The sequence below is a fragment of the Indicator indicator genome, chromosome 19 (genome assembly GCF_027791375.1).
Source record: "Indicator indicator isolate 239-I01 chromosome 19, UM_Iind_1.1, whole genome shotgun sequence".
Taxonomy (NCBI): Eukaryota; Metazoa; Chordata; class Aves; order Piciformes; family Indicatoridae; genus Indicator; species Indicator indicator.
This window is the reverse complement of record NC_072028.1, coordinates 20,583,834-20,605,507: the sequence shown is the minus strand read 5'-3', so window position 1 is coordinate 20,605,507 and position 21,674 is coordinate 20,583,834. Positions and strand designations below refer to the sequence as shown.

Below are 21,674 nucleotides of genomic sequence, written 5' to 3'. Positions count from 1 at the left end.
GGAATTGAAGAAGAAGAAGAAGAGCCCCCAGAAAGCCCTGGAAGGTTGAGATGGGGGGGAGACTCCTGGGAGTCAACTCAACTTCCTCTCTTCCCCGTCCCCACTTCTCCCCCCTCCTCTCCCCCTTCCCACCAAGGAAAATCTGCCAAGGGCAATTTTCTTTCTTGATTGTCCAAACCCTGCAGCCAGCAGGGACAATCTCCCAAACCCCTACCTGCAGGCTGCCCAGGGGCACCGTCTTCTATTGGAATGGAGAGGACAGGGCCTCTTCTTTTGTGACCCTGGGTGTTGAGCCCTGACTGCTCCTGACTCCAGAGCTGCCCTCCCCGAGGACTTGGCCACCTTCTCCAGGGCTTTTCCTTGGCATGCCTGCACTTCACAGCTTCTCACATCCAGATGTTGGTGCTCTGCCATCTCTCCGGCATCCAGGGCTGGGTGCCTCTGCCAAAACCCAGCCCCCTGGGGTGCAGGCCCCACCACCCCCCAGTGGGTCCCCTATCTGTCTCTTTGTCTTGGATTACCATTGGTGAAAGTGGAGGCCGGGTGTGGTGGGGGGATGGGGGGCGGGCTGGGGGGAGGCGCGGTGTGAGGGAAATGGGTGCTTGCTGAGGGTCACAGGGTCGCCGAGGGAAGAAGGAGAAGAAGCGAAGGAGCCGGCAAGGTGCAGAGAGACAAGAAGCAGGCACGAAGGAACAGGAGTAAAGGAGACGACGACACGCAGTGGTCACGAGGAAGCACAGACGGAGAAGAAGAAGAAGGAGGAAGAAGGAGCAAGCCGACTGACACGCCGGAGCAGGCCACGGAGAGGGACCTTCTCCTCCTTCTCCTCCTTCCTCCTCCTTCATATGCTTCTCCTTCTCTCTCCTTCTCCTCCCTTATCCTCTTTTCCCCTTCCTCCTTCTCCTTCTCCTTCTCCTTCTCCTTCTCCTTCTCTTCCTTCTCCTCCTTTTTCACTCTTCGCTTTCCTTCTCTTCCTTCTTCCTTATCCTACCTTCTCCTTCCCCTTCTCTCCTTCTCCTTCTCCTTCTCTTCCTTCTCCTTCCTCACCTCTCTTTCCTCTTCTCCTTCTCCTTCTCTTCATTCTCTCCTCTTCTCCTTCTCCTTCTCTTTGCTCTTCCTTCTCCTCCTTCTCCTTCTCCTTCTCTTCACTTCTCCTCCTTCTCCTTCATGTTTCCTTCTCCTCCTTCTCCTTCTCATCACTTTCTTCTCCTTCTCCTTCTCCTTCTTTTCTCCTTCTCCTTCCCTTCTTTTCTCCTTTCCTTCTCCTTGGCTCCTTCTCCTTCTCCTTCTCTCTTCTCCTCTCTTCTCTCCTCCTTCTCCTCTTCTTCTCCTTCTCCTTCTCCTTCTCCTTCTCCTTCTCCTTCTCCTCCTCCTTCTCCTTCCTCCTTCTCCTTCTCCTCTCTTCTCCTTCTCCTTCTTCTCCTCCTTCTCCTTCTCTTCTCCTCCTCCTTCTCCTTCTCCTCCTTCTCCTTCTCCTCCTCTTCCTTCTCCTTCTCCTTCTCCTTCTCCTTCTTTTCTCCTTCTCCTTCTCCTTCTCCTCCTCCTCCTCCTCCTCCTCCTCCTCCTCCTCCTCCTCCTCCTCCTCCCCAGCCCTGCCTCTTGCAGAAGGAGCTCCTCAACTTCCCAAACCCTTTGCTGTCCCTTGAATTAAGCACTGGGGAAGCAGCAGCTGCCAGGGTTGCTATGGTTTCCCCCTGTCCAGAGCTGGATTCAGCAGAGGGTGGGAGAAAAACGGAGTCCTGGGATTTGCTTCCCCACCACAGTGAGGAAGGAAAGGGGAACAGCAGCCTCGTGCCTCTCCCTCTGCCCTTCTCCCTCTTCCCTCTGCCCTTCTCCCTCTCCCCTTCCCCTTTCCCCTTCCTTTCTCCCTTTCCCCTTCCCGCCTCCCCTTCCCCTCTCCCTTCCCCCTCCCCTTTCTCCTTTCCTCTTCTCCCTCTCCCCTTCCCCTTTCCTCTTCTCCCTCTCCCCTTCCCCCATCCCCTTCCTGTCTCCCCCTTCCCCTCTCCCCTTCCCCTTTTCCTCTCTCCCCTTCCCCTTTTCTCTTCTCCCTCTCCCCTTCCCCTCACCACTTCTCCCTCTGCCCTTCCTCCTCTCCCCTTCCCCTCTTCTCCCTCTCCCCTTCCCCTCTTCTCCCTCTCCCCTTCCCCTCTCCTCCCTCTCCCCTTCCCATCTGCACTTCCTCTTGGAAATTCCTAACAGATCCCAGCTGCTGGGCCAGGCTGCGATGCAGCTCTCCCTGAGCAGGAGGACTTCAAGGGGATGGAGATGTGGCATTGGGAGGGAGGGAGGGCTGTAGGTCCCCTGGGTCAAGCCAGGGAGGAAGAGTGGTGGGAAGCCTCCCCACAGGGAGGAGAGAGGAAGAGGCTGGGGAGGAAGGATGGAGGAGCTCCACCAGGGGACAAAAAGTGGGGCAGAGCCATGAGGAGCATCACAGCCTCCAGCCTGGGCTGCCCTCCTTCCCCAGCTTCCAGCTCTGTCCCAGTTGCTGGAAGTGGAGCAAGCCACAGGCCCTGCTGGGGCCCTGCAGCTAATCAAGCACATGGTTGGTGCTTAATGAAGAAGCACCTGCTTAATTGATCCCAGCAGGAGGCTGCTGGGCTGAGGGGAGGGAGGGAGGGAGGGAGGGAGACCAGCAGCACCACCCAGCCCCTCCCCCAGGCTTCCATTGCAGGATGCTGGGAAGCGGGGCAGCTCCAGTGGGGGGGCGGGTAAGTGATTTATTGGGTTGTTAATATGGGGGGTATAGGTGATAAAAATCGGAGCCCGGGGATGTTGATTGCCCCTAATCACTGCGTGGATGGTGTGGCGGTTCAAGTCATAGGCCAGCGGAAAACTAAAGAAAGCGAAGGAAAGGAGAACGAGGGCAAGGAGAAACGAGAAACGGAAGGAAGAGAGAAGGAGAAAGAGGACAAGGGTGCCAAGGAAAAGAGAAAAGGGGAAAGCGAAAAGGGGACCCGGAAAGAGGCAAGGGGGAACGCAGCAAAGGGAAAAGAGAAAAGGAAAAGAGAAGGAACAGAAAAAGGACAATAGAAAAGGGTAAGAGACAGAATGGGCAAACGGAAAAAGGGGAAACGAGAAAGGGAAAACAGGCAAGGCAGGAAAAAGAGAAAGGGAAAAAAGAGAACCAGGACAAAGAGAAAAAAGGGGAAAGGGGAAACGGCGACAGAAGCCAAAAAGGCAACAGGAGACGAGAACAATGAGGAACGGGAAGAAAGCGAAAGGCATACAGGGGCAGAGGAGAACCGAACCGCACCGAACCCACAACTCGATACAACTGACGCAAGCAACCGGACGAACACTCAGCACAGAAGCTCACAATGAGAAATCAGCGACCAGGGTGTAACCAACTCCCCCTTCGTTTTGGTTGGTTTCCCACCCCCCCCTCTTCCCTTCCTTTCCCTTCTCCCTCCTCCCCTTCTCCCTCTCCCCTTCTCCTCTCCCCTTCCTCCTCTCCCTTTTCCCCCTCTCCCCTTTTCCCCCTCTCCCCTTTCCCCCTTCCCTTCCCCTCTTCCCTCCCTTTTCCCCTTCTCCTTTCCCCTTCTCCCCCTCCCTTCTCCCTCTCCCCTTCTCCCTCTCCCCTTCTCCCTCTCCCCTTCCCCCTCTCCCCTTCCCCCTCTCCCCTTCTCCCTCTCCCCCTGTTGCCTCCATCCACAGCAGGGCTGGATCGCAGCTCTCCTCATGGCCAAGCAGGCTGCCAGCCACCGTGGGCAACCAGCAGGCTGCCCCTGCACCTCCCCTGCCCACTTTGGGGAGGCAAAAGGTGGTGGGGGGAGGGGAGGGGTGGGGTTGAAACGGTTAAAAAGGGCCAAGTGGGTGGGATGGGAGCTCCTGCAGCTCCTGGGATGCTGTTGTTTAGATGGTGTTCAGCTCAGCCAAGTTTCCAGGCAGGGAGCAGAGAGGGCTGGGAGGGGTAGCCTTGGGGCTTGCCCTTAATTGGAGATGTGGCTCTGAAGCTGCCCCCAGAGCTCTGCCATCCCCTGGGCTCCTCCAAGCTCCTTCCCCAGGGCTTCCAGCTGCCTCCTCCCCCACCCCACTGCCTGCTGGTGGGACTGGGGGGGACAGCCTGGGGGACTCAAGTGGCAGCCAGCTCTCTGGTGGCTGATGAGGTGCAGCTCAGGGGTGCAGGAGGCACCCCTGGGGTGGCACAGAGCTGGTGGTGACCTCTCCCCTTGGCTGGCATTTGGCTGGAGCTGGGCTAGAGGGAGGGCAGGGTCCTAGCCCCATGGCCAGGAGCTGCAGGAGGCAATGGGCAGTGGTGGGGGGAGGGGTGGGGGATGTCCCTCATCCCCACTCTGCCTCCCATCTGCCCCCAGCCAGGCTCCTTGGCTCTGCTGGGAGGGTTTCAGTGACCCTTTTTGAATTGAAGGAGTTAAATTTTAATGACCTGAAGGCTGCTCTTCATTATCCCCCACCCTGTGCCTGCCCTGGGGGGGGTTGGGATGCTGCCTCCTCCCAGCCTCTCCCATGCCAGGAGGTCTTCAGGGACTCACTGGGTCCCCCCTGGCGAGGGGGATGGGCAAAGGGGAGGTATGTGGCACCCGTGGGGGTGCAGGGAGAGCCCTGGGGAGGGGGATTCTGCCTGGGGTGATGCTTTGAGGTGGGGAATTCAGCAGCTCCTTCCCTCAGAGCAGGGGCAGGTGGGTGGCTGGGCCCAGTCAGCCCAGGGAAGTCACTGGGAGTTGGATTCTGGCAGCTGGGATTGGAGGGGAAGGTATTTGGGGGGGGGGGGTTCTATCCTAGGGTAGGGCTCCCACTCCAGCCTGGCCCCTTCCACAGCAGCTCCTCCTCCAGCAGCTGAGGGAATAGTTTGAAGCCACCTGTTCCCCTGCACAGCCCCTGTCCCCAGCCTCCTCCCTGCCAGCCCTGCATTCCCTTCATGCCATTGGAGCCTCCCAGGGGAATCCCCTCCTGTGGTGTGTCCCCCCCCCCCCAGAGCTGCTGGCTGGGCTCAGCTGCTGGCTGCTGTCACCAAGGCCAGCAGCTGCCTGGCTGCCCACTTGTCCTCTCCTTTGGGGACCTCTTTTGGGCTCTGAAGGGGGTGGTGGTGAGGTGGGGGGGGGGGGGGGGGGTTAGGGTGGAGTTTGGGGCTCTGGAGGCAGTGGGGGAAAGGTACTGAGCACTGGCAAAGTCGTTCTGAAATGGGGAGATGCAGATTGGATATCAGGAAGTTTGGTGGTGAGACACCAGGGGAGGTTGGGGCTGGATGTGAGGAAGAAGATTGGCCCTTGGGATGTGCTGCCCAGGGAGGTGGTGGAGTCACCATCCCTGGAGGGGTTTAAATCCAGCCTGGATGAGGCAGTGCCAGGGTTGAGTTGGTTGGATGGTGCTGGGTGATAGTCTGGGCTGGATGATCTCAAAGGTCTCTTCCAGCCTGGTTCATTCTGTGTGGCTCAGCAGGAGCCAGCAGTCAGCACTTGCAGCCCAGAGAGCCAAGCAGAGCCTGGGCTGCAGCAGCAGAAGTGTGGCCAGCAGGGCCAGGGAGGGGATTCTGCCCCTCTGCTCCACTCTGCTCAGACCACACCTGGAGCTCTGGGTCCAGTGCTGGAGCCTCTGTTCCAGGAAGGCTCTGGAGGGGCTGGAAGGTGTCCAGAGAAGGGCCAGGAGGAGGAGCAGAGGGCTGGAGCTGCTCTGCTCTGAGGACAGCCTGAGAGAGTTGGGGTTGTGCAGGCTGGAGAGGAGAAGGCTCCCAGGAGACCTTCTGGTGGCCTTGCAGGATCTGAAGGGGGCTCCAAGAAAGCTGGGGAGGGACTTTGGAGGGTGTCAGGGAGTGATAGGAGTGGGGGGGATGGAGCAAAAGTAGAAGTGGGGAGATTGAGATTGGATGTGAGGAAGAAATTCTTGCCCAGGAGGGTGGTGAGAGCCTGGCAGAGGTTGCCCAGGGAGGTGGTGGAAGCCTCCTGCCTGGAGGTTTTTGCAGCCAGGCTGGAGGTGGCTGTGAGCAACCTGCTGTGGTGTGAGGTGTCCCTGCCCATGGCAGGGGGTTGGAGCTGGCTGAGCCTTGAGCTCCCTTCCAACCCTGACAGTTCTCTGGTTCTATGACTCTGCTGGTGGTCCCCTGGGAGCAGCTGGAGGGGGATGGACACCCTGAGGGCACAGCACCCCTCAAGGGGTGCCACAGCTTTGGGGCCTGGCAGGGGCATGGGGTGGGGACAGCCTCTGCCTGGCTGCTCCTTTAACACCCTCCTGGTTTCCAGTTTCCCAGTGCCATGGAAAGTGTTTGGGGGAACCCCCCACACCCCCTACCCCCCCAAACCCAGCCCTTCCCTGCTAATCCAAAGCAGGCCTGAAGCAGAAGGCAGCTCCCATCCAGCTCCCCTCCTCACTGGCAGTGCTGCCTGAAGCCAGCCAAACCTTGGAGCTCCTGGTTATGGAAAGCCAGAGCCCTCCCTCTCCATGGAGGAGCTGTGGAGGAGGTGAGGGGGGGACACACACACACCCCCCCACACACACACACCAACAACATTCAAGGTCAGCTCTGGAGGGTGCTGAGTGCTCCTCAAGGCTCAGGTTGGGTTTTGGTTGGGTTTGCTCAAGTTCCTGGCTGCCTGGAGGGTGTAAATCAGCAGCTCCACACTGACAGGGGATGGGGGGAGGGGAGGGGGCAAAGGGGCTGTCCCCAGCTGTGCCACCACACTGGGCTTGGGGGGGTTAGGACTGGCCCAGTGTTGGGCAGGTTGGGCTTGGACCTGCCCAGGTTGGATTTGGACATGCCCAGGTTAGGCTTGGACCTGCCCAGATTGGATTTGGACATGCCCAGGTTAGGCTTGGACCTCCTCAGGTTGGGCTTGGATGTGCCCAGGTTGGCTTTGGACCTGCCCACGTTGGATTTGGACATGCCCAGATTAGACTTGGACCTGCCCAGGTTGGATTTGGACATGCCCAGGTTAGGCTTGGACCTCCTCAGGTTGGGCTTGGATGTGCCCAGGTTGGCTTTGGACCTGCCCGGGTTGAGCCTGGATCTGCCCAGGTTGAGCCTGGACCTGCTCAGGTTGAGCCTGGACCTGCTCAGGTTGAGCCTGGACCTGCTCAGGTTGGCCTTGGACCTGCTCAGGTTGGATTTGGACCTGCCCAGGTTAGGCTTGGACCTGCTCAGGGTGGGCTTGGACATGCCCAGGTTGGATTTGGACGTTCTCAGGGTTGGGCTTGGACCTGCTCAGGTTGGGCTTGGATCTGTTCAGGTTGGGCTTGGACCTGCTCAGATTGGATTTGGACCTGCTCAGGGTAGGCTTGGAGGTGCCCACGTTAGACTTGGACCTGCTCAGGTTGGGCTTGGACCTGCTCAGATTGGATTTGGACCTGCTCAGGTTAGGCTTGGGTGTGCCCAGGTTGGGCTTGGACCTGCTCAGGTTAGGCTTGGACCTGCTCAGGGTGGGCTTGGACGTGCCCAGGTTGGATTTGGACCTGCTCAGGTTAGGCTTGGACCTGCTCAGGTTAGGCTTGGACGTGCTCAGGTTGGATTTGGACATGCTCAGGCTGGGCTTGGACCTGCTCAGGCTGGGCTTGGACCTGCTCAGGTTGGGCTTGGATGTGCTCAGGTTGGGCTTGGACCTGCTCAGGTTGGATTTGGACCTGCTCAGGTTAGGCTTGGACCTGCCCAGGTTGGATTTGGACCTGCTCAGGGTGGGCTTGGATGTTCCCAGGTTGGATTTGGACATACCCAGGTTGAGCCTGGACATGCCCAGGTTGGGCTTGGATCTGCTCAGATTGGGCTTGGAGGTGTCCAGGCTGAGCTTGGACCTGTCTAATTGGACTTAGATGTGCTCAGGCTGAGCTAGGACCTGCTAGGGCTGGGCTTGGACCTGTCCAGGCTGATCCTGGACCTGCCTGGGCTGGGCTTGGACCTATCCAGTCTGAGACTGGATCTGTTCAGATTGGACTTGGACCTATCCAGGCTGAGACAGGATCTGTTCAGGTTGGGCTTGGACCCTCTCAGGCTGAGCTTGGACCTGCCTGGGCTGGGCTTGGACCTATCCAGGCTGAGCTTGGACCTGTTTACATTGGGCTTGGACCCTGTCAGGCTGAGCTTGGACCTATCCAGTCTGAGACTGGATCTATTCAGATTGGGCTTGGACCTATCCTGGCTGAGCTTGGATCTGTTTACATTGGGCTTGGACCCTCTCATGCTGAGCTTGGACCTATCCAGGCTGAGACTGGATTTGTTCAGATTGGGCTTGGACCTATCCAGGCTGAGCTTGGATCTGTTTCCATTGGGCTTGGACCCTCTCAGGCTGAGCTTGGACTTGCATGGGCTGGGCTTGGACCTGTCCAGTTTGAGACTGGATCTGTTTAGATTGGGCTTGGACCCTCTCAGGCTGAGCTTGGACTTGCATGAGCTGGGCTTGGACCCTCTCAGGCTGAGCTTGGACTTGCATGAGCTGGGCTTGGACCTATCCAGTCTGAGACTGGATCTGTTCAGATTGGGCTTGGACCCTCTCAGGCTGAGCTTGGACTTGCATGAGCTGGGCTTGGACCTATCCAGTCTGAGACTGGATCTGTTTCCATTGGGCTTGGATCCTCTCAGGCTGAGCTTGGACTTGCATGGGCTGGGCTTGGACCTATCCAGGCTGAGACTGGATCTGTTCAGACTGGGCTTGGATCTGTTTCCATTGGGCTTGGACCCTCTCAGGCTGGGCTTGGACCTCTCCAGGCTGCGCTTGGTCCTTGCTGGGCTGGGCTCAGCGTACCGCAGCTGGCGGTGCCCGGCTGCTGCCTGCAGCGCTGAGCTCTTGATCTCCTCTTTGCTCCCTGCGCCCGGGCTTAGCAAAGCCTTCCCTTTCCCCTCTCTCCAGCCCTTCTCTTCCCCAGCGCTGTGCCTCCTCCCTGCAGCCCTGCTCCAGGCGAGGCCGGGGGGGGGGAACGGACGGACGGACGGACGGGACGGGACGGGGCGGACAGGGAGTTGCGGGGGGAGGGAGGGAAGCGTTTTGAGGGCGCTGAATGCGGGGAGTTACGTAAGAATAATTGGGATAAAGAAGCTTCTTTATCCCCGGCCCCTTCCCTCGGAGCGGGGTCCGGGGCGGGCGCCGGGCTCGGGTTACGTAAAGCCCTCACAGAGCATCTCATTGTCCGGCCCCGGCCCCGGCCCCGGGAGCTGCCCCTGCGGAGGGGCTGGGGCTGGGCAGCCTGGCACCTAGGGGTGGAAGGTGAGGAGGGGGTTCTTGCTCCCCTGTGTGTTGGGGGGGAGGGGGGAAAAAGCCTTTCCCTGAGTCCTCCCTCAGCCTCCTGCCTCCTCCCCTAAGCCGGCAGGCTGCAGGAGGTGAGCTGCGGTGCCTGCCCGAGAGCCTTCCACCTGCCCTGCCCTGCTCCTTCCTCCTCCTCAGCCTCCTTCCTTCCCCTCAGGGAGGGGAAAAGGTGACCTTGAGGGGTAGGGTCAGGTGTGCCCCTCCCAGCCCAGCCAGGTGCCCCCCACCCAGCTGCCAGTGGGGGCTGCTTCCTTGGCATCCTCAACCCTTCAAGGGGGACTTCAGGTGCGCCCCCCATCACCCAGCCCAGCCAAGTGCCCCCCATCCAGCTGCCAAGCTGGGTGCTGATTCCTTGGCATCCTGAACCCTTCAAGGTGGGGTCAGGTGTGCCTCTCAACCAGGTGCCCCCCACCCAGCTGCCAGTGGGGGCTGCTTCCTTGGCATCCTCAACCCTTCAAGGTGGGGTTCAGGTGTGCCCCCCACCTCCCAGCCCAACCAAGTGCCCTACCCAGCTGCCAGTGGATGCTGCTTTGGCATCCTAAACCCTTGAGGGATGGGTTCAGGTGTGCCACCCCTGAGCTCAGCCAAGTGCCCCCCACCCAGCTGCCAAACTGGGGGCTCCTTTGGCATCCTAAACCCTTCTGAGATGCCTCCAGGCAGGTGCCAGCTGATGTTCTGTGGTGGGGAATGGTGTGGTTAGGAGTTGGTTGGGGGAAAGGCAGAGGAGCTCTGAGGACTGCCAGCATCTGCCCTGGTGCTGTGATTCTCCATCAGATGTGGGGACCTGGGGGGAGGTGGGGGGAAGGATGGAGCAAAAGTAGAAGTGGGGAGCTTCAGATTGGATGTGAGGAAGAAATTCTTGCCCAGGAGGGTGGTGAGAGCCTGGCAGAGGTTGCCCAGGGAGGTGGTGGAAGCCTCCTGCCTGGAGGTTTTTGCAGCCAGGCTGGAGGTGGCTGTGAGCAACCTGCTGTGGTGTGAGGTGTCCCTGCCCATGGCAGGGGGGTTGGAGCTGGCTGAGCCTTGAGCTCCCTTCCAGCCCTGACAGCTCTGTGGCTCTGGGATGTCTCCTGTGCTGGCTCAGCATTACCAGGACAGTGTTTCTTGGGCTCCTCTTGAACCTGGAGCCACACTTGGCTTTGCAGGGGTCCATTAGAGAGTCCATCAGAGAGCTGCTCTGCTCTTCACTCCTCATCTTGGTGGTTTAAGGTGCTCTGGAGCCAGCTCAGAGCCAGGTGGTGTCCCCAGAACCTTCTCTCTTCTGTCCAGATTCCACTTTCTTGCTCCCCTTTCCTGGTACTGGAGGTGGCTGTGAGCAACCTGCTGTGGTGTGAGGTGTCCCTGCCCATGGCAGGGGGGTTGGAACTGGCTGAGCCTTGAGCTCCCTTCCAACTCTGACACTTCCCTGATTCTGTGACTCAGGGAGCATCCCAGTTTCAGGAGCTGGGTGGGCTCCCCCCAGGTCTTCCTGCTGCAAGCTGAGCCAGCACTGGGCAGCATTTCAAGTGTCCTCAGCCCAACTGCCTGGGGAAGAGTGCAGAAAACCAGGAAATCCTCAAATCCAAACAAACACAGAAGGAAAAGGGGGGAAAAAAAGGGGGGGGGGGGGGGAGAAGGAGGAGGAAGTTTGAGTTCTGGTCTTAAAGGTTGAAAACCTTGAGAATGCCTCAAGCAGAACCTTCCTGCTGGGCAAGGGCATGGGGTCATGCCAGCAGCTGGGTGCCATGTGGTGGGCAGAGGGGTGCTGGGAGGGTGCCCAGCAGAGCAGAGGCATCTTCCTGCTTGCCTGCCTGGAGCTCCATCAGCACCTCCTGGGAGGTGGAGTGTGGATGAGTTCAAAGAGCACCAGGGGCAGCTTAAGAGGGAGAACAAAGAGGGGAAAGGTGGCCTCAGGCTGCAGAGGGCTTCCAGGGAGGGGAATTGCTTTGTCCTGGTGGCCACACTCACTCCAGACCACTTGTTCCTTGGTGTTGGGGACTGCTGGGCTGACTGGGCCACTGCTGCAGGCTGCCTGCAGTTGTCAGGGGTGGAGGGAGGTGGGAGGGGGGGAAAGTGATGCTGACACCTCTCAAGGGAGGTCACTGGGAGGCTGGAGGTGGCAGGAAGCCCCAGTGGGGGGTGCTGGTGGGGTCTCAGAGCAGCATGACCTGAGATGTGTCCTAGCCTAGCCCAGCTACTCATACCTGGTGTGAGTAGCTGCACCCTGCAAACACAGAGCCTGGCAACTGCTCCTCTGGGTGCCAGCCTGGGTGCCCAGCTGCTGTGGGGCAGCCACACCTGCCATCCCTGGTGCTGTCTGGGGCAGGAGGTTCCTTAACCAGCCTTCCCCAGCCTGCTTTCTCTCCTGTGTGCTGTGCAGGCAGCTCTGCCTACTCCTGAACGCAGAGAACATCTTCCACTCCATGGCAGACATCCTGCTGCGAGAAGAGGACCTCAAGTTTGCCTCCACCATGGTCCACACCCTCAACACCATCCTGCTGACATCCTCAGAGCTCTTCCAACTGAGGAACCAGCTGAAGGACCTGAAGACCCCAGTATGGGCAGGCTCAGCTGCTGCAGGGGGGGAGGAGGATGGCATGGGGGGTGGCAGGGACCTGGTAGCCACCTGGGGATGTGTCTCCATCTGACAGGTCCCAGGGCTGGAGCCCCTCTGTTCCTCCCACTCTTCAGGAGTTCTTGTGCCCAGCTCCTGCTTTCCCCCCCCTGGATGGGCACAGGCTCCCCAAGCCCCTGAGCAGCTGCCACTTCCCTCCTTCTGCCCCAGCATGGGGACAGGTGACAGCAGGAGCAGAGCCCCCCCTGGTCCCTCAGCTGTCCCTGCTGAGCAGTTGCCACCAGCACTGATGACGTCCAAGCCAGGCAAGGAGAGGGGAGGAAGGTTTCTCCTCCTCATGCTGAAAGCCAGCAGTGCAGGCCCCTTGGGTGGGACAGCCCCTGGCCCCCAGCCCCTCATCCTGTGGTGGATGCCAGCCCAAAACCCACCTGGTCTGCATCTTCTGAAGCTGGTGGACTCCTACCCATGCCAGGTGGACTTAGTAGGTCCAGAAACATCTCAGTTGGTTGAGGGAGGGGATTCTGCCCCTCTGCTCCACTCTGCTCAGACCACACCTGGAGCTCTGGGTCAAGTTCTGGAGCCTCTGTTCCAGGAAGGCTCTGGAGGGGCTGGAAGGTGTCCAGAGAAGGGCCAGGAGGAGGAGCAGAGGGCTGGAGCTGCTCTGCTCTGAGGACAGCCTGAGAGAGTTGGGGTTGTGCAGGCTGGAGAGGAGAAGGCTCCCAGGAGACCTTCTGGTGGCCTTGCAGGACCTGAAGGGGGCTCCAAGAAAGCTGGGGAGGGACTTTGGAGGGTGTCAGGGAGTGATAGGACTGGGGGGGATGGAGCAAAAGTAGAAGTGGGGAGATTGAGATTGGATGTGAGGGAGAAATTCTTGCCCAGGAGGGTGGTGAGAGCCTGGCAGAGGTTGCCCAGGGAGGTGGTGGAAGCCTCCTGCCTGGAGGTTTTTGCAGCCAGGCTGGAGGTGGCTGTGAGCAACCTGCTGTGGTGTGAGGTGTCCCTGCCCATGGCAGGGGGTTGGAGCTGGCTGAGCCTTGAGCTCCCTTCCAGCCCTGACAGCTGTGTGGCTGTGCTGGGGAGCTGGGGCTGCTGGGTCACATCCCTGTCCCTGCTGTGTCCCCCCAGGAGAGTCAGAACCTGTTCTGCTGCCTGTACCGCTCCTGGTGTCACAACCCTGTCACCACTGTGTCCCTCTGCTTCCTCACCCAGAACTACAAGCATGCCTATGACCTCATCCAGAAGTTGTATCCTTTTGGGGGTTTTGGAGGGGGAGGGGAAGTCTTGGGGGGGGGGGGGGGGGGGAGGGGGACTTGTTCTTCAAGGCCACTGCGTTCCTCTGTGGCCAGCAAGGTCAGGCTGTGGGCCAGCCCAGCCCTGCTGCCCTGCAGCCCATCATTAGCAGGGTGGTGTCCCCACCATGAGAGGGCAGGGCTGGACCCGGGCCAGCTTCCCTGCCCCTGCTGTCAGCCTTCTGTGCTGCTCTGTAGGAAGAGGAAAGCCTGCACAGCCTGAGCCCTGACCTTCTCCTGCCCGGCAGGGGAAGCTGCTCAGAATCCTCTTCCTCCCAGGAAGATGAAGGCTTTGGCTTCCTGGCCCCATGAGGAGCAGGCAGCTCCTGCTGTGGTGCAGCTCCTGGCATGCAGGAGCTCCTGGCTTAGTGAAGCTCCTGGTGTGGAGCAGCTCCTGGCTTGGTGCAGCCCCTGGGTTGCAGCAGCTCCTGGCTTGGTGCAGCTCCTGGCTTGGTGCAGCTCCTGGTGTGGTGCAGCTCCTGGTATGGAGCAGCTCCTGGCTTGGTGCAGCTCCTGGTGTGGTGCAGCTCCTGGTGTGGAGCAGCTCCTGGTGTGGAGCAGCTCCTGGTGTGGTGCAGCTCCTGGCGTGGAGCAGCTCCTGGCGTGGAGCAGCTCCTGGCTTGGTGCAGCTCCTGGTGTGGAGCAGCTCCTGGTGTGGAGCAGCTCCTGGTGTGGAGCAGCTCCTGGTGTGGTGCAGCTCCTGGTGTGGAGCAGCTCCTGGTGTGGAGCAGCTCCTGGTGTGGAGCAGCTCCTGGTGTGGTGCAGCTCCTGGTGTGGAGCAGCTCCTGGTGTGGAGCAGCTCCTGGTGTGGTGCAGCTCCTGGTGTGGTGCAGCTCCTGGTGTGGTGCAGCTCCTGGTGTGGAGCAGCTCCTGGTGTGGTGCAGCTCCTGGTGTGGTGCAGCTCCTGGTGTGGAGCAGCTCCTGGTGTGGAGCAGCTCCTGGTGTGGAGCAGCTCCTGGTGTGGTGCAGCTCCTGGTGTGGAGCAGCTCCTGGTGTGGAGCAGCTCCTGGTGTGGAGCAGCTCCTGGCTTGGTGCAGCTCCTGGCGTGGAGCAGCTCCTGGTGTGGAGCAGCTCCTGGTGTGGAGCAGCTCCTGGTGTGGTGCAGCTCCTGGTGTGGTGCAGCTCCTGGTGTGGTGCAGCTCCTGGTGTGGAGCAGCTCCTGGTGTGGTGCAGCTCCTGGTGTGGAGCAGCTCCTGGCTTGGTGCAGCTCCTGGTGTGGAGCAGCTCCTGGCTCAGGGCAGGTTGAGGTTGGACATGAGGAACAATTTCTTCCCCCAAAGGGTGGTGAAGGCCTGGCCCAGGCTGCCCAGGGCAGTGGTGAGGTCTCCATCCCTGGAGGGCTTGCAGAGCTGTGCAGATGTGGTGCTGAGGGCCATGGTCCAGGCAGGACTCAATCATCTTCGAGGTCTCTTCCACCCCAAAGTGATTCCATGATCCCAAGCCTGCCTGAGTCACCTCCCATAGGATGCAGCCTGGTACCAGGCTCCTTCCTGGTGCCCTCCAGCCTTCCTCCTTGGGCATCCAGGGGCACTCAAGCATCAAGGACCAGGCAAGGACAAGCCAGAGTCCTTCCTTTCACCATCCTCCTGTCTGCTCTCTGGCCAGGCCAAGCCTGCAGCCCTCTGGGCAGCCTCCTGAATCCCCTTCCTGTCCCTCCTCCCTTGGCTGCCCTGCAGCCCTGCCTGCAGGGAAGAGACTTGGGCAGGACCTGGCATCCACGGCGGGCATCACCCTGCCAAGCCATCTGCTGCTGCCAGGCCAGCCTGGGGCTTGGGGGTTGGGGTTTTTTGGGTTTTTTTTTTTTGCTGTTGTTGTTGTTGTTGTCCCCCCCTCCCAAGGTGCCATCCTTAACACCCCTCCCCCAGCGGGGATCTGGAGGTCACTGTGGATTTCCTCACTGAGGTGGACAAGCTGGTGCAGCTCATTGAGTGCCCCATATTCACATGTGAGGAGGAGGAGGAGGAAGAGGAAACCCCCTCCCCCAGACCCTCCCCACCCTCCCCCCCAGGCCTGGGCATGTGTCCCACCACCAGCACCCCCCTTGTGCCCTGCTCCTCCGTGGGAAGTTAAATAGAGCAGAAGTTATCCGACTTCTCGCCGGGAGCTTTGCCCAGCTCTGGAGCTGCCCACCCAGGGAGGAGGATGGCAGAGTGGTGGTGGTGGAGGAGGAGGAGGAGGAGGAGGAGGAGGAGGAGGAAGAGGAGGAGGAGGAGGAGGAGGGGAGACACAGACAGGAGATATACACACCACAGCTTGCCCCCCAGATATAGGTTAAGGGAGTGAGAGGAGCTGGCATCAAAGAGATGGGGGAAGGAAGGAAGGAGGGAGGGAGAAAGGAAGGAAGGGAGGGAAGGAGGGAGGATGGGAGGGAGGGAGAAAGGAAGGGAGGGATGGAGGATGGGAGGGAGGGAGAAAGGAAGGGAGGGAGGGAAGGAGGGAGAATGGGAGGGAAGGAGAAGAGGGAGGGAGGAAGGGATAGAGGAAGAAGGGAGGGAGGATGGGAGGGAGGGAGGGAGGGAGGATGGGAGGGAGGGAGGGAGGAATGGAGGAAGGAAGGGAGGGAAGCAAGGAGGAAGGGAGGGAGGGAGGGAATGGGGGGGGCCTGGACCATGCTGAACATCTCCAGGGGTGTGCTGGTGGAGGGGGAGATGAAGGAGGTTGGGGACACAGAGGTGGCACTGTGGGTGCTGGTGGGGAGTGGGAGAGGAGGGGAGTTGGGGACACAGAGGGTGGCACTGTGGGTGCTGGTGTGAGGCCCATGGGGACGTGCCAGGGCTAAGGGGGTTCCTCATGTTGGCATCTGAGTGGCCCTGGGCTCCTTCTTCCTGGAGGTGATGATACTGAGGGTGGTGGCAAATGTCCTGGAAAGGGTTTCTGGAGGGGAGGGGAGTGGGGGAGGGGGATCTGTGTAGGCCCAGGGGTGGAAAATCTTGGAAGAGAGGAGAGTTAGAGCAGCCAGGCTGTGGAGACATGGACTGACCCTCTCCCAGGGGACCTTCTGCCTCATCCCAAGGAGGACTTCCCTCCCATCACCTCAAATTATTCCCAAGGGGTCCCCACTCCCCTCCTAATCTCCAAGTCTCAGGGTAGGGGCCAGGTGTAGACCCCAGGGAGCAGCACCCCTGGCTGTGGGAGCCACCAGAGGTGCTAGTGGCAACCAAGAGGTGAGATGCTGAGGCAGGGACCTCTCCCTCCATCCCCTGGGCTGCCCAGGTGAGACCTTGGTTTGGCTGCAGGGCTCCAGAAGACCCTTGAGCAAGGGCTGGAGCAGGAGGGTGGTTTCCTCTCTCCTGAGTGGGGCCTCAACACACTTCACCATCAGGACCCCAGCCTGCTCCAGGTGGTCCCTGTGAGGGCATCTGCCAGCCCTGCTGGTCTGTGGTGCCTCAGGGCTGCCTTTGTGCCAGCCCTGCAGAGGCTGAGGAGCAGTCTGAGGTGGCACATCTGTCCTCAGGCAGGGCTGGGGGAGGGAGACTGGGGAGGCAGTGCCCCCTTGCCCCAGCTGGAGAGGGGAGGGGAGTGAAGCACAATGAGGGATGAGCTAATGGAGGAGAAGAAGCTGCTGGAGCCCCTCAGGTCAGCTGGAGCTCTCCCCCCATGACTGTCAGCTGGGTTGGGAGGGCTCTGCTGGAGGAGCAGAGGGCTGGAGCTGCTCTGCTCTGAGGACAGCCTGAGAGAGTTGGGGTTGTGCAGGCTGCAGAGGAGAAGGCTCCCAGGAGACCTTCTGGTGGCCTTGCAGGATCTGAAGGGGGCTCCAAGAAAGCTGGGGAGGGACTTTGGAGGGTGTCAGGGAGGGATAGGACTGGAGGGGATGGAGCAAAAGTAGAAGTGGGGAGATTGAGATTGGATGTGAGGAAGAAATTCTTCCCCAGGAGGGTGGTGAGAGCCTGGCAGAGGTTGCCCAGGGAGGTGGTGGAAGCCTCCTGCCTGGAGGTTTTTGCAGCCAGGCTGGAGGTGGCTGTGAGCAACCTGCTGTGGTGTGAGGTGTCCCTGCCCATGGCAGGGGGGTTGGAGCTGGCTGAGCCTTGAGCTCCCTTCCAGTCCCTGATTGATTCTGGGACCCAGCTCCACCATCCTCTTGCTCTCCCCTGGCCAGACCTGCGCCTGCAGCTGCTGGATGTGAAGAACAACCCCTACCTGATCAAGGCTCTCTATGGGCTGCTGATGCTGCTGCCCCAGAGCAGTGCCTTCCAGCTGCTCTCCCACCGCCTCCAGTGCGTGCCCAACCCGGAGCTCATGCAGCCAGCGTAAGTGCCCTGGGGGGCAGGAGGGGCAGGAGGGCATGGGCCATGAGCCAAGCTCTGAGCCATGCCCTGGAGCACCCCCACTGTGCCAAGCCTCAGCCCCAGGCTCCAGATTTCTCCTCACCCACCCCCCCAGGGCTCCTCTGCAGCCAGGGCTGCTCCCTTGCCCCATGGCCCAGGAGCATTTGGCTCGGGGTGGGGTTGGGGGGGATTTGGGGGGTGCAGAGGGGTGTTGTGGGGTGAGGGGGGGGGAGGTTGTGTCTATATTTGGTAACCCTGGGAGGGCTGTGCCTCATCCACAGGCATTTGGCATCTGGGATGGAAAATTTCACTTGTGGGGTCGCTATGGAAACCGCAGAGCTGGGAAGGAGCCTTATGGAGAGAGAATCCAGCAGCTGGGGGGGGGGGGCTCCCAAAGCAGTGTCATTCCCCCCCGCCCTCCTCCACCCCACCCCAAACCCACCACCACCTCCCTCCAGCAGCAGCCTGGCACCCAAAAAGGACCTTTGGCACCCATGTGCCACTCAACCCACCCCAGGCCTGGCTGCTCCATCCCCCAAGCCCAGGCCCGGGGGGAGCTGTGAGGAGTGGTGTGAGGGGTGGCACCTCGCTGGGCACCAGCTGGGAGCCCTCCTGCTTCCTGGCCCAGGGCTCTGCTGAAATCCCTGAGGTGGGATTTGCTCTGGCTGAGGAGGCTGGTGAGGAGGAGGAGGGGTGATGAAGCTGCCTCTGCCTTCACAAAGCCCTGGGGACAGGAAACAGCTCCCAGGATGGGCAGCTTCCTGCAGTAACCCCAACACGACCACCACCATCACCACCACCACCACCACCATCACCACCACCATCACCATCACCATCACCACCATCACCACCACCACCACCATCACCATCACCATCACCACCACCATCACCACCATCACCACCACCATCACCACCATCACCATCACCACCACCATCACCACCACCACCACCATCACCACCACCATCACCACCACCATCACCACCATCACCATCACCACCACCATCACCACCACCACCACCATCACCACCACCATCACCACCATCACCACCACCACCACCACCACCACCACCACCACCACCATCACCACCATCATCACCATCACCATCACCACCACCATCACCACCACCAACACCACCACCATCACCACCACCACCATCACCACCACCATCACCACCACCACTCACCACCATCCACCACCATCACCACCACCCCACCACACCACCCACCACCACCACCCACCACCACCCCACCACCCACCACCACCACCCACACCACCACCACCACACCACACCCACCACCCCACCACACCACCACCACCCACCACACCCACCACCCACCACCACCACCACCACCCACACCACCACCACCACCCACACACCACACCACCACCACCCCACCACCACCCACCACCACACACCACCACCACCACCACACCACACCACCACCACCCACCACCACACCACCACACCACCACCACACCACCCCACCACCCACACCACCACCCACCACCACCACACCCACCACACCACACCACCACCCACCACCCACACCACACCACACCCACCACCACCCACACCACCACCCACCACCACCACACCACACCACCACCCACCACCACCACACCACACCACCCACCACCCCACACCCACCACCACCACCCACCCCACCACACCACCACCCACCACACCACCACACCCCACCACCACCACACCACACCCCCACCACACCACCACACCCACCCCACCACCCCCACACCACCACCCACACCACCCACCACCACCACCCCACACCACCCACCACCACACCACCACACCCACCCCCACCACCACCCCACCACACCCACCCACCACCACACCACCACCCCACCACCCCACCACCACACCCCACCACCACACCACCACCACACCACCACCACACCACCCACCACCACCACCCCACACCACCACCCCACCACCACACCACCCACCACCACCACCCCCACCACCACCACACCACACCACCCCACCACACCACCACCCCACCACCACACCACCCACCACACCACCCCCACCCACCACACCACCACCACACCCACCACACCACCCACCACCACCCACACCACCCACCACCACCCCACACCACACACCACCCACACCACCACCCACCACACCACCACCACACCCCACCACCACCATCACCACCATCACCATCCACCACCACCATCACCACCACCACCACCACCATCACCACCACCACCACCATCACCACCACCACCACCACCATCACCACCACCACCACCACCATCACCACCACCACCATCACCACCACCACCACCACCACCACCACCATCACCACCACCACCACCACACCACCATCACCACCACCACCACCACCACCACCACCACCACCACCACACCACCACCACCACCACCACCACCACCACCACCATCACCACCACCACCACCACCACCACCACCACCACCACCACCACCACCACCACCACCACCACCACCATCATCATCACCACCACCACTCTTTGCCTTTCAACTGCTCCCCTCAGCTTCTTTGTTATCCCTTGTGCCCTCCAGCGCCTGAGCTCCTCCCCAGCACTGGCTTTGACCTGGGAGAGGATGGAAATCTCCCTGTGCTTCTCCCCCCCACACCCCCCCCACAGCCTTTTTCCCCTCCCTTAACCCCAGCAGTCCTGGGGGGGGAGGTTTGTGGAGCAACCAGAGCTGTCAGGCAGCCTGAGCAGCTGATTAACTCTGACCTACATTCCTTCAAACCCTGAAGCCAGCTTTCATAACAGGCCAGCCCCCTGGTTGGGGGGGTGGGAGGGGGACTTTGGGGCTTCCACAGCCTCCTGCCACCTTCCTCTGGGTTCCACTGTGGTCCCCATGACAGCTTTTGGAGGAGAGGGGGGCTGGAGCCCCATTTGTGGGCTCCTCAGCACTCCTGCCCTGGCTGCTCATCCCCTGGGGTTGTTCCCCACTGCCCCCAGCCATGGATTGCTAAAACCAAGCAGGGAAACTGAGGCAGGTGGTGTTGGCCTCCTCTCTAGGCAGTCTCACTGCTGGAATGGGTTGGGATGGGAAGGAGCATCCACATTAAACCTCCTCTCCAGAAGTGGGATGCTGAGGGAGATGCTCCTGGGCTTCCCTCTCTTGGCCCAGGACTTCTTCCCAGGGTTCCATATGTCTTTTGAGATGGAGAAATGGGGGCACCAGCACCCCTGGGATGTGCTGGGCATGGAGAAATGGTTCTCTGGAGGTGTTTCATGGGGCACCAGCATCCCTGGGATGTGCTGGGCATGGAGAAATGGTTCTCTGGAGGTGTTCCATGGGGCACCACCACCCCTGGGCTGTGCTGGGCTCAACATTTTCACGGTGATCCCTTGGTGCCTGGCATCTCCTGCCCCTTCCTGCCTTCACCCTCTGCTTTCCCCTCCTCCACAGAGACACCACCAAGCTGAGCACCATCTCCAAGAGGACCACAGCCTCCACCATTGACTACACAGAGCTGCTGCAGCACTTTGAGAAGGTCCAAAACAAGCACTTGGAAGCCCGGCACCAGCGAGCCGGGCGGGCAGAGCAGCTGGACAGGAGGGTGGTCCTCTGAGCATCCCCCCAGCCCGTGGTTGGGGCAGAGACCAGGGGACATGGACCATGGGGATGGGGGCCACCACCAGGTGCTGGCCACAGGAGGATCTGGAGGGTTTCCTGGCAGAGGGAGCCCGGCGAGCGCTGGGCGCCCTCCCTGCTTTGCTGGGTGGGTGGTGAGGGGGACCCCATTTCCTCCCCTCCCCCAAAGCTGTGTCCAGCTCTTGGGGAAGGGTTGCAGGAGGAGAGGGCCAGAGGAAAGCAGCTTCCATCTTCTCTTGCAACCAGGCAAGGAAACTCCCCTTTGCTTTGCCTAATGCCTTCCCCGTGACTGTCAGCTGAGTGCCCAACCTCCTGCCAGCCAGACCGAAGGGGAAGGGAAGCCAGGAGCAAGCCCTGGCCTCCTGCCCTGCCAAACAAGCACGCTGGGGCCACCTCTGCCACCCCCAGCTCCCACCCTCCAGCTCCCAGGCTGTGCTGGAGGCTGCTGATGGCACCTCACCCACAGGGATTCACCCATGCTGGGTGCCCTCCCTGCAGCCATGCACCCTCCCTGAGCCCCCAGCTCTTGGCACAGATGGTGGCACAGCCTTAACTACCCCCCCCCCAGCCAGTACCAGGGCTGGGTACAGGGGGTGGTGGAGCCCCCCACACACATACTTCCCTCCCATCCAGCCCCAGACTCAATTCTTTCTTCCTACATGAAGCTCCCTGTGATAAAATAAATGAGCAATGCAGAACAGCCTGTTCCTGGTAGCTCCCTGGCATGGGTCTGGTCCCCAGCAAGGGCAGGAGGTGAGGTGGAGCAGTA

The 21,674-nt window shown here is 60.8% G+C and overlaps 1 protein-coding gene across 1 annotated transcript in view; it reads left to right on the top strand.

Moving 5' to 3' along the window:
* The window catches only part of VAC14 (VAC14 component of PIKFYVE complex), a 34,703-nt gene extending 13,821 nt beyond the window's left edge, over nucleotides 1-20,882 (top strand). The window contains exons 5-9 of the mRNA XM_054389665.1: nucleotides 11,539-11,713; nucleotides 12,856-12,974; nucleotides 14,885-14,964; nucleotides 17,116-17,266; nucleotides 20,720-20,882. Of these exons, the coding sequence (XP_054245640.1) occupies nucleotides 11,539-11,713; nucleotides 12,856-12,974; nucleotides 14,885-14,964; nucleotides 17,116-17,266; nucleotides 20,720-20,882 (688 nt within the window). The remainder of the gene's footprint in view (nucleotides 1-11,538; nucleotides 11,714-12,855; nucleotides 12,975-14,884; nucleotides 14,965-17,115; nucleotides 17,267-20,719) is intronic.
* The last annotated feature ends 792 nt before the right edge of the window (nucleotides 20,883-21,674 follow it).